Source organism: Canis lupus, chromosome 1, assembly GCF_003254725.2.
Source record: "Canis lupus dingo isolate Sandy chromosome 1, ASM325472v2, whole genome shotgun sequence".
NCBI classification, from domain to species: domain Eukaryota; kingdom Metazoa; phylum Chordata; class Mammalia; order Carnivora; family Canidae; genus Canis; species Canis lupus.
In genome coordinates, this window is record NC_064243.1 from 18977574 (window position 1) to 18993155 (window position 15582).

General features: G+C 35.4%; 1 protein-coding gene across 6 annotated transcripts in view; it reads right to left on the reverse strand.

Annotated features, from left to right (window-relative positions):
* Nucleotides 1-15582, reverse strand: part of WDR7 (WD repeat domain 7) — a 351933-nt gene that overhangs the window by 300812 nt on the left and 35539 nt on the right. For all 6 annotated transcript variants that reach the window (XM_049111821.1, XM_049111824.1, XM_025422170.3 and 3 more), the window contains 7 exons: nt 15097-15173; nt 13843-13962; nt 10173-10318; nt 9738-9840; nt 5160-5292; nt 4614-4862; nt 3613-3833 (listed from right to left, as the gene is read on the reverse strand). In XM_049111821.1, the coding sequence (XP_048967778.1) occupies nt 3613-3833; nt 4614-4862; nt 5160-5292; nt 9738-9840; nt 10173-10318; nt 13843-13962; nt 15097-15173 (1049 nt within the window). The remainder of the gene's footprint in view (nt 1-3612; nt 3834-4613; nt 4863-5159; nt 5293-9737; nt 9841-10172; nt 10319-13842; nt 13963-15096; nt 15174-15582) is intronic.

Genomic DNA, 15582 nt, shown 5'->3' on the forward strand with positions numbered 1-15582 from the left:
TCATGTCTCAAAGGATACCTTCAGTAAAATTTTAACTTTCTTACTATATTATAATTATTTAAAATAATCTATATCATATACAGAAGTTAAATCTCAGTTATCTGGACTATCTGATGAATCAAACTCAATTTCAAAGCACTCCACCTACCAAACAAATTTTTACTATTTTGGGAAAAAATTTAAATCCCTTTAAAAAATGAAAAACAAAAAATCTTCAAAGTAAAATAAAAAAAAAAAAATCTATTCAATTTAAGTACTCCGCATAATCAATACTTGTAATTAGGCCATATTTATCACCTATGAACATGTCAAATTTTTAAATAAACTCCCATCATCATTAAAAAATAGAGAAATCATTTATTAAAAATAAAGTATACACAGGCACTGAGCCTGGCATCAAATTAACGCTAATTTAAAACAAGAATATGGAAAGGTTTTTTGGTTAAAAAGATGCTCAATGGGACAAAAATGATGATGGGGAACAGGGGAAGAAAGGATGATAAAGAAATAGCTAGAGAGTAGGAAAGAAAGTACATGTCATTGGTCTGCTAAGGCATGTATGTAGAGTTATGAAGGAGCATACAGTCCACCTCAGAGCAGCCTGCAGCTTTTTCTACCTGGTAGACAGGATCTCATTCCTTCTTCACCATCTTCCTAAACTAAGAAATGATGATTTGCTTCTATATATTGGTAAACACGAAATGACTATAAAATAAAGGAAAAATCATCAACTTTATATATTCTTGATTATAATTTAAGTAAATTTTAAAACACAGTTAATATTCCTCTGTTTTAGGACAGCTTTTCCTGGGAAAAAAAAATTGCAAGAAAAAAAAAATTGCAAGAAGTCAAAACTCAACTTTCTGATTCTACCTACGGTAAAAAAAAAAAAAAAAAAAATACAGCTCTATTCTAATCTAAAAAGCAGATGACAAACTTTTTATCTTTAGTCATTATGTTTGTCTCCCAAGGACCAGATACAACTCTAAAATAAAAATATTTTCTGCTAAAAGAAAATGACACGAGATCAATTTTTGCAAGGGACAACTCAAGCACTGACCCCTCATTATGTCATCAACTCTAACTTCAGCGAGATAGTCATTTGCTAAATATGTAGCAAATATCAAATTCTTAGTTTATTAATCATTTAGGCTCTTTGACCTGTAGACATATTACTTCACGTCCTAAAGCCATCAGCTAATTGAAAAAATTATTAACCAGGTAGTCACTACTTGTTAAATTATCACAAAGCTAAAAGCAAAGTCTGTCTTAATTGGTACTTTTGAATGTCAATTAAAAATAAGAGAATTTCTGTTAAGTCTATAAACAAATTATGAGTCATACGTTATCTTCCCAGTACCAAATTTCCTGGTCTGTGTCCTTCTTCCTCCAATTAGTGAGGCACCTGGGCCAGCCTCTTGTCTAGTAAGGAGCCCATTTCCTATGTAGTTTGCATGTGTCTACTAGGTACCGTTCTACTCACTGACAATTATTTCTAAAAGCAACTGGTCAAAAACAATTTCTTTTTTAAATATCCACTTGGAGTTTTTTTAAAACAAAACAATGCTCTCATACAAAATACAACCTAAAAATAGTTATATATTAATATAGGTTCAAACAGAAAATGTGATCTTATATAAACCACTCCAAATTCTTTTAATTATATTTGTAATTTAAAATATATATTTCTCTTATATTTTAAATGTTTTATTCTTATAACAACAGAAGTCCTCCAAATCAGAACTGATTGTTCTAACCTGGTATAATATAAATAATCAACTTCAGCATCAAAAAATTAGTTTAACAGATTTGCAGTCAGGGATGAAAATTCTCATGTTTCACTATAGGGCCTAATTACTGCAAAATGAAGTTTAGGACAGGGGTAACAGTGCTACAACTCACAGTGCAATTATGATGATATCTTTTTTACTAAAATAGACATAAGATTAGTCATTTAAATAAACACATAGCAACTGTTTACAGTGATGGAGATAAGAAACTAACAACCGGGACACTTGGGTAGTTCAGTGGTTGAGCAGCTGCCTTCGGCTCAGGGAGTGATCCAGGGGGTCCTGGGATCGAGTCCCGCATCAGGCTCCCATGTTTCTCCCTCTGTCTTCTCCCTCTGTCTATGTCTCTGCCTCTCTCTCTGTGTGTCTATCATGAATAAATAAATAAAATCTATTTAAAAAAAAAAAAGAAACTAACAACCAATTTGAAAAGAAAGAAAAAGGCAGGAAGAAGAAAGAAGGAAAAAAATGATTAAGAACCTGAATTTGAGGGTGTCTAGGTAGCTCAGTTGGTTAAGTGGCCAGCTCTCGATTTTGGCTCTGGTCATGATCTCAGGGGTCCTGGGATTGAGCCCCACGTCCAACTCCACATTCAGCTGGGAAGTCAGCTTGAGGATTCTCTAATAAATTAATAAATCTTTAAAAAAAGAACCTGAATCTCCAAGTCTGACAGAAAAAAAAAGAAAAAAAAAAAAAAAGACAACTGGCAATAGGACTTCCTACATCACCAATATCAAATCAAAACAAATCTAGCTCTGGCGGGCGGGGGTGGACGTGAGTGGGTGACGGGCACTGAGGGGGACACTTGATGGGATGAGCACTGGGTGTTATTCTGTATGTTGGTAAATTGAACACCAATAAAAATTATTTTATTAAAAAAAAATCTAGCTCTGGCAAAAAAAGAGGAGATAAAATATATTATTGGGAAGATTAAGTAAGCAGAAAGGCCATGGAAAATTTCTTGGGTTTTGAAATGAAACATCTGGGGAACTCTGCGTCAGATACGCAAGTAAAATGCTTTTCCATCTCAGTAAAAGCATAACTTGTGAGGCTGAATGGTTTTGATAAACATGAAGCCCGTGTGTAAGACAACAGCATGTGTGCATGCACACATATGTGGATGCTGGGGAATGGTGAGTGCACACACAAAGGGAGCTAATCACAAGAAAAAGTTCACGATTAACAAAAAGTAAAATTATGAAGAAAAATTATGAGTCTGTTATTTATCAGTCCTAAAGTCTCCTCAGACCTCATTACTAAAATTATTAGGTTTTTTGACATCACTACACACCCAGCAGTAAGAAAGCAATCTGCTTTCACAAAAATGGGTACAAAATCTTCCAAAATCATTATCAGTGACTTTCTCTTGTCACAATAAGTGTTTTTTTAAACAAATGCTATTAATAAGTGTTGATAAATATTTACCTCTACAAAGTATGCACTCACCATCCTTTTGCTCAGATAGAGCTGAAAATAAGAAGAATCCAGAACATCTTTATGAATATTTAAATTACTTTAAAATGGAAAATTGAAACTTCAATAAACATATTCTAAACTGCTACTATGTTCCAGAGATAAGCCATCCTATTTAGAAGAGAGTAACACAAAAAAACACTAATGTGCATCTTCTATTTCTGTACCCAACAGCAAATAAGTATAATTTTGTTTAAATATTATATATTAACATTATCTAGTTTTAAAATTGAAAGGGTTTTAATATTTTCATCATATTTTAAATTACTCTAAATTCCATTTATATCATGCCTGGTAGCAATATAACTCAGGGCTACCACAATAAAATAATCTTTTATGATCAACTTACACTACAGTTTTCGGGTGGAACTAGAAGTTGAGTAATCTCGCCACCATGCACACAGAAGATATGTTTCATTTCTCCAGAAAATATGTCCCAAATTATGACTGAAAAATCCACACCTCCAGAAATCAGATATCTTTGATCATAACGAGCTGAGACCTGATGAGGATATAGCAAACATGTGACTTTGTTCCGATGACCGCGGAGTGTTCTGTGAGGTGGCCAACCTGTGAATGAGGTTTTGGATTTAAAATGGGAAAACAAAAGTCTTACAAGGCTTCAACAAATAAATGTAAACATGAATTATCAGAAGAGATATAAATTTTATCATAGAAAAAACTTCTAATTTTATCTTGTAAAATAACTGTAATACACTAGCTACTAGCCACATGAGATCACTGAGCATTTGATGTAGCTAGTCCAGACTCATACGTGCTATAAAATATACAGGAGATTTCAGAAATTTAGCACAAAAAAGTAATGTAAAATATCTCCTTTGTAATATTTTATAGTGATTGCAACTGATTTTATATTATAAAATTGAAATTTTATTCAATTTTTATGAGTTGAAAATAGTTTTGCTATATTAGGTTAAAACATTATTAAAATTAATTTCATCTGCTCCATTTTTACTTTATTAACATGAATATAGAAAATCATGCATTGTTACATATACATATTTCTACTGAACAGCACTATTCTAAAAGATTGGCAGTATTGTTAATATAGTTACTTAGTAAGCTATAGAGATAACTAGTGATAAATGAAGCTGTTAACATATACCAAGAGGTAAACTCAGACTCTTTTACATGTAGTCATCACATGGTATATATCCCAATAGGTACTAACTGTGTCTTACCCACACATCAAAAAATTCTACCAACTTCTAGCAGGCTAACAACTAAGCTGATGCATTGTACTTGTTACAAACAAAAAGGGCAAATACTAGCAGTATCACAATTATAGGTTACAGAGTTCTCTAAACACTTTAGACATCTTCAGCATACCTCTTCGGAGCATGTGTTCCCCCTGCAGCAGCTGTACTATGGCTGTCTGTGTGGCAGGTACAATAATGATGCTTCCGTCCTCACGGCCACAGACAAGTCGTCCATGTGCTGGTATGTACACACTTGCAGTTACTTTAAGAGGCTCATTACTATTGGGAATCACACTCAGCTGATCTATAATTCCAGCAGGACAAGGATTCAGTTTATCAAATGCTTCTTGCAAACTAATAGAAGTTGTCATTTTCAGTTCTGTGGAGGTTTTGTTTTGTATTAGAAAAAAAAATTGTTCATGTTAGAAAAAAATTAAACATTTAATGTTTAATTAAATACATTATTATACATTAAAATTTTAATGTATTAACACATTAAAATAAATGTACTTATGGTTGATTCAGTCATACTAGAGAATAACTGTCACAAACTATAATTCTAAGAATAAAATGACATATGTACATTATGGATTTATTATGCAGTGGTTAGTATTTAGGTTGCTAAATTAAAAGAATTAAGAAATTGCTGCACATGATTTATTACTATCTTCTTTACCTTCCTGTTTATCAGGTGTGTCTGACAGGTTCCAAATATTCAATCTTCCTGAAGAATCACCTTGAATTAATAGTTTATGGAGGTGTTCCTTGCATCCATAGAAGAACCGAGTAACAGGAGGACAAATAAGCAACTGCAAAAAAAAAAAAAAAAAAAAAAAAGGTTCAAATATTTTTAGCTGTCCTATTTGGTTTTTTTTTTTTTTTTTTGTAGGTAATCTCTACACCCAACATGGAGCGTGAACACATGATCCCAAAATCAAGAATCACATGCTCTACCAATTGAGCCAGCCAGGAGCCCCCATGCTGTCTTTTTAATCAAAATATTTCACATATTAACATTTTTTTCAGATAAGGATGTTAAGTACTTTGTCTCAGTATCAGAATAAAAAACAATATTTTAATGTAATTGTATAGCATTAATTACATTAATGTCAACTAACATTCAAATCCAGTAAAATACAAACATGCAACAAAATGAAAACTATATTATATAGTCCTTCTCTGGAATTAGTATTTATATTCTTTTTTCTCTACTTCAGAAAAACTGACTATTCATCACAACCATTCTTTACCAAAAAGAAGTCTCCACTTTAAAGGTCAAAAGTAGAGAACTCACTAATCCTAGTTTTTTGCCCATTCCTGCTTAGTCACTAAGAGTAGCAGCAAATTAAACTACCAAGATTGTCCAAGACTCCATTTTTTAAGTAGTATATTTTCAACTAATAGCATATTTTACTTGGTCACATTTACATAATCAATTTGAACCTAGCCTGATATGTTAACTATAAACCACTAGGAACAAAAAACCATTCATTAGCCTCTTGTGTATACTTTTTTTAAAACAAATGATTTTTCTGCTTAAGATCTTATGCCTTCAATATCACTTATTTGAAAATACTGAATAGGGGTGGGCTCATAAAATTAAAGGTTTTTTTTTTCTTTTTTAAAAATTTCTTTATTTATTTATGACAGACACAGAGAGAAAGAGAGGCAGAGATACAGGAGGAGGGAGAAGCAGGCTCCATGCCGGGAGCCTGACGCGGGACTCGATCCCGGGACTCCAGGATCGCGCCCTGGGCCAAAGGCAGGCGCTAAACCGCTGCGCCACCCAGGGATCCCCAAAATTAAAGTTTAGATTATCAATTCACAAATACTTGAATATTAAAGCATAGAATCTTATCCTGAAAAGTAATAAAAAATAATATCAGTTTTGACAATTATAATTAACAAGTAATTGGGACACCTGGGTGGCTCAGCGTTTGGGTGCTTGCCTTTGGCTCAGGACATGATCCTGGGGTCTAGAATCGAGTCCCACATCGGGCTCCTTGTGGGATGTCTGCTTCTTGCTCTGCCTGTGTCTCTGCCTCTGTGTCTCTCATGATTAAATAAATAAAATCTTTAAAAAATAATAATAATCTAATTACTGTATTTGGTGGTGTTTCTGAAAAATCACTCACCTATAGAAACTATATACATTATGCATAATCAATTTTGTGATTTAACTGAAGTCAGAATATTACTGAATATTGTAACTGATAACCAATATGCTTAACATGAAAAAGTTGCTACAGCAGCTATAATAGCCAATATTCCATATTCCAAAGTGTATCTCACACCACATAATACATGTATGTATCTTAACTTAAAACATAGTGGGGAACTGGTATTTTAAAAACATAATATGTACTTTGTTTTATCTAAGATTTTTTTTTAAGATTTTTAAAATTTAATTATTCATGAGAGACACAGAGAGAGAGAGAGAGAGAGAGAGAGGCAGAGACACAGCCAGAGGGAGAAGCAGGCTCCATCCATGGAGCCTGACGTGGGACTCGATCCTGGGTCTCCAGGATCGTGCCCTGGGCTGAAGGCAGGCACTAAACCGCTGAGCCACCCGGGCTGCCCCTTATCTATGTTTTTTATACCAGTCATCACCCTTTAGTTTACCTGGAAATGACTGGTTGGAGAGAAGTATATGTTCAAGTTAGGAAAATAAAGAACAGGTTACAGAGCATCTTAACCATACATAAATGTATAAATTCTGTAAATTCAAAATATTAAAAAAAAAAACTCTCTTTCCCTCATCATCCCTTCACATAAAGATGGAACAAAATGTTCAAAATGAAAAAGCTGTGCAAACCCAGAATATAAGTAAAGGAAATTTAGTCCTTAATGTTCAAAAAATATAGAGGTAAAAACCTAGTACTCACAGTGCCATTATATTTCAACTCTAAATTGATATTAAGTAGGTTTTTAGAAGTCATAATAAACTTTGGTTTTTATATAGGAAATATTTTTATTATTTTTAATGCCTAAACATTTAAAATACTGTATGATCTTGAGGAGATACTGTAATGCCTTATCCAAGTAATGAACTACTATCATTCAGCAGTATTCTATGATTATCTTTGTCCTCCTAAAATTATACCATGTCACTAGGAATAAACCTAACCAAAGATGTAAAGGATCTATACCCTCAAAACTATAGAACACTTCTGAAAGAAATTGAGGAAGACACAAAGAGATGGAAAAATATTCCATGCTCATGGATTGGCAGAATTAATATTGTGAAAATGTCAATGTTACCCAGGGCAATATACACGTTTAATGCAATCCCTATCAAAATACCATGGACTTTCTTCAGAGAGTTAGAACAAATTATTTTAAGATTTGTGTGGAATCAGAAAAGACCCCGAATAGCCAGGGGAATTTTAAAAAAGAAAACCATATCTGGGGGCATCACAATGCCAGATTTCAGGTTGTACTACAAAGCTGTGGTCATCAAGACAGTGTGGTACTGGCACAAAAACAGACACATAGATCAGTGGAACAGAATAGAGAATCCAGAAGTGGACCCTGAACTTTATGGGCAACTAATATTCGATAAAGGAGGAAAGACTATCCATTGGAAGAAAGACAGTCTCTTCAATAAATGGTGCTGGGAAAATTGGACATCCACATGCAGAAGAATGAAACTAGACCACTCTCTTTCACCATACACAAAGATAAACTCAAAATGGATGAAAGATCTAAATGTGAGACAAGATTCCATCCAAATCCTAGAGAAGAACACAGGCAACACCCTTTTTGAACTCGGCCATAGTAACTTCTTGCAAGATACATCCACGAAGGCAAAAGAAACAAAAGCAAAAATGAACTATTGGGACTTCATCAAGATAAGAAGCTTTTGCACAGCAAAGGATACAGTCAACAAAACTAAAAGACAACCTACAGAATGGGAGAAGATATTTGCAAATGACGTATCAGATAAAGGGCTAGTTTCCAAGATCTATAAAGAACTTCTTAAACTCAACACCAAAGAAACAAACAATCCAATCATGAAATGGGCAAAAGACATGAACAGAAATCTCACAGAGGAAGACATAGACATGGCCAACATGCATATGAGAAAATGCTCTGCATCACTTGCCATCAGGGAAATACAAATCAAAACCACAATGAGATACCACCTCACACCAGTGAGAATGGGGCAAATTAACAAGGCAGGAAACAACAAATGTTGGAGAGGATGCGGAGAAAAGGGAACCCTTTTACACTGTTGGTGGGAATGTGAACTGGTGCAGCCACTCTGGAAAACTGTGTGGAGGTTCCTCAGTTAAAAATATACCTGCCCTACGACCCAGCAATTGAACTGTTGGGGATTTACCCCAAAGATACAAATGCAATGAAACGCCGGGACACCTGCACCCCGATGTTTATAGCAGCAATGGCCAGGATAGCCAAACTGTGGAAGGAGCCTCGGTGTCCAACGAAAGATGAATGGATAAAGAAGATGTGGTTTATGTATCCAATGGAATATTACTCAGCTATTAGAAATGACAAATACCCACCATTTGCTTCAACGTGGATGGAACTGGAGGGTATTATGCTGAGTGAAGTAAGCCAGTCGGAGAAGGACAAACATTATATGTTCTCATTCATTTGGGGAATATAAATAATAGTGAAAGGGAATATAAGGGGAGGGGGAAGAAATGTGTGGGAAATATCAGAAAGGGAGACAGAACGTAAAGACTGCTAACTCTGGGAAACGAACTAGGGGTGGTAGAAGGGGAGGAGGGCGGGGGGTGGGAGTGAATGGGTGACGGGCACTGGGGGTTATTCTGTATGTTAGTAAATTGAACACCAATAAAAAATAAATTCAAAAAAAAAAAAGAACAATGGGAGAAAAATGAGATTTTAATAAATGCAAGCGCTAAAAAAAAAAAAAAAAAAAAACTAAAATTATACCATGTCACTATGTTTATAATCACATGATAGCATAAATCAATACCATTAAATTATACCATCAATATGAATTCTATCAAAAAGTCATTCCCACTATGTAATCAGTAAAAGATCATCTATATCCTCAGAGAAACGAGAACACTCAAAGTATATGATTAAGATATGTACATTTTACAATTGTGCTTATAACTAACCATGTCAAATTATTTTATGACATTTAACAGAGCAACCTGAATCTTTCAAATTCTTAGCTAAGAAGAGCCACCGATAAATGTAGTTGTGAAAAAATTTTCAATGTCACTATCAATTATAAATAATACCTGAAGAAGTTTACCTCTTTATCTGTTCGATCCAAGAGGCTATGTTGTACAGGAGGAATTAAATTTTCAACCGCTTTCCCTACATCACTGCGGAATGAATCACTAGCTGGGAGGCAACTGAAAATGAGAAAAATATAACATTCAATTAAAATACTGGCATTAAATATTTTACCTGATGAGGATTTTTAGACAATGGACAAAATATGGATTTTCAAATTACAGTTAATTTAATTTAGGCATTAATGTCATAAAAATGCCCCACTTCAAATAAAGATCCACCTAATTTTTGTACTTGGTAGTTAAAATGGAATTATAAATCTAACTTAAGAAATTCTAAAGTTTTTTTTATGTAAATCATTTATAGTTCAAACATCATCATACATTCAAGTCATACTCTGAATTCAGACTCTTGCTTTATTTAAAGTCTTAACTTATTATTGACTGAATACCTGGCAGGTAGTTTGTAAATATAACTTTGCCCATTTTCAGTCCAAATGATTACTTTATCTGCTGATACAAAGTCACCTCCAGTCCACGTCTGTCCATTTTCACTAGGACCTGAACACAGCAAGGAATAGTCTCCAGCATCAAATACCTACAAGGAACAAGAAATTCACAATCTAATCCATGCTGGTGTCATTTAAATAAGATACAGTGACATTTAAACTAAAAACAAGGGGACCCTGGGTGGCTCAGTCAGTTAAGCATCTACCTTTGGCTCAGGTCATGATTCCAGGGTCCTGAGAGCGAGTCCCACATCAGGCTCTCTGCTCTGCAGGGAGTCTGCTTCTCCCCCTCCCCCCTGCTCGTGCTCCCTCTCTTGCTCTCTCTCTCTGAAATAAATAAAATCTTAAAAAAAAATAAACTAAAAACAATACAAAACTCTGGGAATATATTTAACAAACTCAGGCCTTTAAAATTCACTACGTCAAGTTAAAGGCATTGTGTCAGTGAGCCTTGGGGCACAGTCACTTTCACCAGGGAAAACACAACTAGGTCCCCAGCTGTGTGCCTCTCAACAGTCAGACATATGACAAGCGGAGCAGGCGTACTGCCTTGCATAGAGCCAGGGAATCTTTAGCCTTTCTTATCTAAAGGTAGGAATGTTCCATTATGGAATTCCAAGTAATAGGGAACCAGCCTCTAGAATGCATGGTTAGGACTCCTGTTTTATTTCTGTGTTCAGTAACAATATTTCTAATACACTAAGATATCAGAGTATCTCTCTATTAATACAGGAGTTACCTTACTTTATTTCATCTAGGGGATGAAGTAGCATAAATAGGAAGTTAAAAGACTCAGCTTTATTATTTAATAATTCTCACATATAAAAGTCAAGTCCTTCACCACACACACACACACACACACACACACACACACACAAGTCCCTAAAATTTCATCAGCAACCCAGGCCATCTGGAACTTTTGCATTTGTAAGGCACACTAAAGTTTACAAAGTGCCTTTACATCATTATCTCATATAAGTCTCAGAAGGACTGCAGGAGGCAGGCATTGCTGTTCCATTTTACAGACAGCAAACTGACACAAATACAGGTTACACCACCAGCTCAAGGTTGTATGTCCAGCAAGCACTAGAGCTAGGACTAAAAACCCTGACCTAATAATTCCTATAAGAATTTCAACCATTTTCAATAATTGGTAAAAGTATATTCTACAGTGCTAAAAAATTTCCCCAGGAGGAATGAGTAAATCAGTGGCCCAGATTTTTTATTTCAGTTTTTTTTTTAAAGATTTTATTTATTTATTCATAGAGATGCAGAGAGAGAGAGGCAGAGACACAGGCAGAGGGAGAAGCAGGCTCCATGCAGAGAGCCTGATGTGGGACTCGATCCCGGGACTCCAGGATCACGCCCTGGGCCGAAGGCAGGCGCTAAACCTCTGAGCCAGCTGAGCTGTCCAATTATTCATAGTTTTGAATAATAATATTCAATAGATAATAAGTCTGGAGGGTGGTCTCCATTCTTTCTTAGACTTGTCTTGACTATTCTTGTAGTGTTAATGTTGTAAATAATAAATATAGCAATCATGGTAAATTCGACTAGGATTTGTTTTAATTTCAGAAAGGCTTTGTATAAGCAATTTGATTGCCTTTTATTTAAAAAAAAAAAAACAGATTCCAGTAATTATAGGAACACAACATATGATAAAGGCACAACAATAAAAAAAAGGAATTATTCAACAAATGGCATCAGGAACTGGGGTCCTTCTGGAATAAAAATAACACTGGATCTACATCTTGCAATTTATACAAAATAAATTCCAGAGTAAATATTCAAAGGTATATAAAGCACAATTATACAAATATTAGGAAAAATGAAATTTTTTAAAAATCTCAGCTTGTGATGAGCCCTTTACAACATGTCACAAACTGTCAGAAACCATAAAAGATAACCACATTAGAATAAAAAACTTTTCAGCAGTATTTGGAGAAATCATTCTATTGAGTTACTATCTTAGTGTTGTTTTACGATGCATTTCCATGATGATTAATGAAGCTGAGCACCTTTCTATACATTTATCAGCCACTGGCTTTCTTCTTTCGTGAAACATTTTTGTCCATTTCCCTACTAGACAGACTTATTGTTCTGTTCTCACATGAATACCAAATGCTTATTATGAACACACAAGAAACTGGTATTAAATAGTGCCCCTGGAGAGGGGAAGAAAAAAACCAGGGGGAAAAAAAGATGCATACTTTTCACTGTGTCCTCTTGCACTCTGATTTTATTACTATTTTCATGTACTTCAAATTTTAAGACAAAGGAAGGATCGTACATGGCTCACTGTTAACAGGAGCTGCTAGTGTCTCCTCTCTAATCTTATTCCAAAACAGCAACAGTGGCAAGGATAAGGTTTAAGGTGTCCCCCGGTCCGCCTGTCACTACAAAGCCCATCCCCTTTGAGGTGGTATCAGGTGGAAGTACAGAGCATAGCTGCTGCAGTCAGGATGCCAGAGCTGTAGCCCAGCAACTCCACTACACCCTGGAGAACTTCAGTGGAGCTTTCCGTGTCCCCTATAGTACAGATGTCTCATCTGCAAAATGAGGAAAGTAATAGCTCCTACTTCGGCCGGCAGCTTCAAAGACTATTCCTTCTTTAACCCTGTCCCCTGAATATGGTGGGATGTTGTGACTTTCTAGACTAAGAAATACGGGAGAAGTGATGAGATTGCAGTCCCAAGAGTAGGTGGGCCTTGGCTACAACTTCTCTTGCTCACTTACTACTCTAAGGGAACACAGTTTCCATGCTGTGAGAGGCCCACATGACAAGGAACTAATTCTCCAGCCAAGAGTCACCTGCCAACCACCGACCGAGTGAGCCTGCACGCAGAAACACCCTAGGTGACCCCAACCAGAGTCCTGGCTCACATCTTGACAGTAACCTGTGGGAGACCTTGGGCCAGAGGTGCCCCACTAGGCCATGCCCGGATGCCCCACAGCTGAGCTTGTGGTACAGGAACCAGAGAGGAACTGATTCATGTTTATTGTTTTAAACTGCTCAATTTTGGAGTAATCTATTATGCAGGATTAGGTAACTAATATATCTCCCCTCAGAGAGTGGTGAGGATTAAAAGAAATAATACATAGAAAGCTTTGAAATATATTCTAAGAACAAGTGGTAAAAACATGCTGGTTCTTTTTTGTGTTATGGAAACACTGAAGTCTGGCAATGTGGAAGTAATATACTCCTTCCGTCATTAGCTTTAAAATGATGTAGGAAGACCTTCCCAAATCCAAGAACTCAGAACAGAATGGCAATTGGGAATAACAACAAGCTACAAGGACAATCAGCCTGCAGAAAACTCACCACCTCTGCTTATGTTGTACTGAGGAAATGATGACTGAAACAGCAGCAAAGGGAGAAATTAAGATAATGGACTAATATTCATTAACTAAATCATTCCATAACCCAGAACAGAAAAGGATAACTATACAGCCAAATCCCAACACCTAAAAATTTGATATCAAAATCACACATGAATTCCAAAGTGTTAAATATTCTTGCACCAAGCTCTTCCTTACAATTATCTTTGGAAGTGTGATAAACCACCACCTTAAAGGGTAAAAATACAACTTCTTACTTAGGTAGTTATCTTACCCTCCAATATTTGGAGCACACAACCAAAAGTGACCTTTGTGTGAATGCACAAAAAGAAATGCTTTGGCAATTCTGACAATAAATTGGTTTGGACTCCTCCTCAAATATTGGCTCAGTATCCTGAAAAGAGAAAGATTTATGAAATTTTAGGAATGGCTTGGTTGTTGATTAAAATTATCATACAATGATTAAAAAAATAAAATGAAAAACATCACTTGATACATTCATCCTTTTAGCATATCATATGAGAACCAAGGTAATAAAAAGCAGCAAAAAAAAAAAAAATTCTAAAAACAGGGCAGCCCCGGTGGCGCAGCAGTTTGGCGCCGCCTGCAGCCAGGGGCGTGATCCTGGAGACCTGGGATTGAGTCCCACATCGGGCTCCCTGCATGGAGCCTGCTTCTCCCTCTGCCTGTGTCTCTGCCTCTCTCTCTGTCTCTCTCTCTCTGTGTGGCTCATGAATAAATAAATAAAATATTTAAAAAATAAAAATTAAAAATAAAAATTAAAGATAAAAATGAAATAAATAAATTAAATAAAATAAATAAAATAAAATCAAATAAAATCAAATCAAATAAAATCAAATAAAATCATCCTGGCACAATGTCTTTGCTACAAAGCTACTCAATAGTAAAATGCTGATGAGAATCAGTGTCAACACTGTGGCAGTAACAGATGATAAAAGTTTGAGTCAATCCTAAATTCTGTATCTGTATGTTCTTTTAGGTAAAAAAAAAAAAAAAAAAAAAAAACCTGATCAATTCCTCCAGGTCCTCCCAAATTCAGTATGTAAAAATTCACTAGCTGAAGAGATTAGCATCAATACTGTCAGAATATTGATCTGCTGTTCCTATCGACAGAGTTACAAGGAATTCGAGCACAAAGAAAAGAGAGAGAACTAAAATTGGCTTTATATACTTTTTGTGTTGGTCTGTGTTGGTTTTCTTTTCCCTCAAGCAAACTATCTTTTAACTTTAATAGAGGCAACTGAGGAAAATCCCAGCTCTTCTGTTTCTCTACTTTACATCCTGTACAGCATGTTTCTCTATTTCCTATCCTCGACAGAGCAGATGTCTGCTATCAAAAGTGAAAAACATAATGCACTTACAGAGACAACATACCAGGGGATGTTCTAATACTATGTCAGTAAGGCTCTCGAAAAAGAAGAGATTTCTCCAGATCTTTAGGAAAAAAGAGGAGGGGGGGCTATCATCACTAAAATTTAAGACTCTAAGAACAGAACATTTGTCTCACCTGCATTCCACTTATTTCAGAGGTAACAATCCACACCTTCAAGATGCCCGTCACTGAGAGTGCTACCACAGTGTCCTCTAAGTCGAAAGGGACCAAGAAGCCAAGGTTACAAACATAATACTTTCTTTCTAAATAGTAACATGGCTTGCATTAGTGAAATTAATAGTTTTTCAACTGGCATAAAAGCATAATTCTAAATTTCATGAAATAATAGAAACCAGGTTTTGAAAAGTAATAGGCCACAAATTTGAAATTCAAGGAAAAGTTGTTTGCAGCTACTTGAATTTATTGCTAATCAACGAGTTTTTAATAATTTCAAATGTTCCTGGATCACTATGATTACATGACGATTTAACAAAGAATTTTTATTCTTCAAAATTCACAACTTTTATTATCATGGATGAGCACACTCTATCTCTCGAAGACACTCATTTCCCCACTGTTCCACCTACCCTGCCAGCCTTCTAGACATTTTATGGCACATTA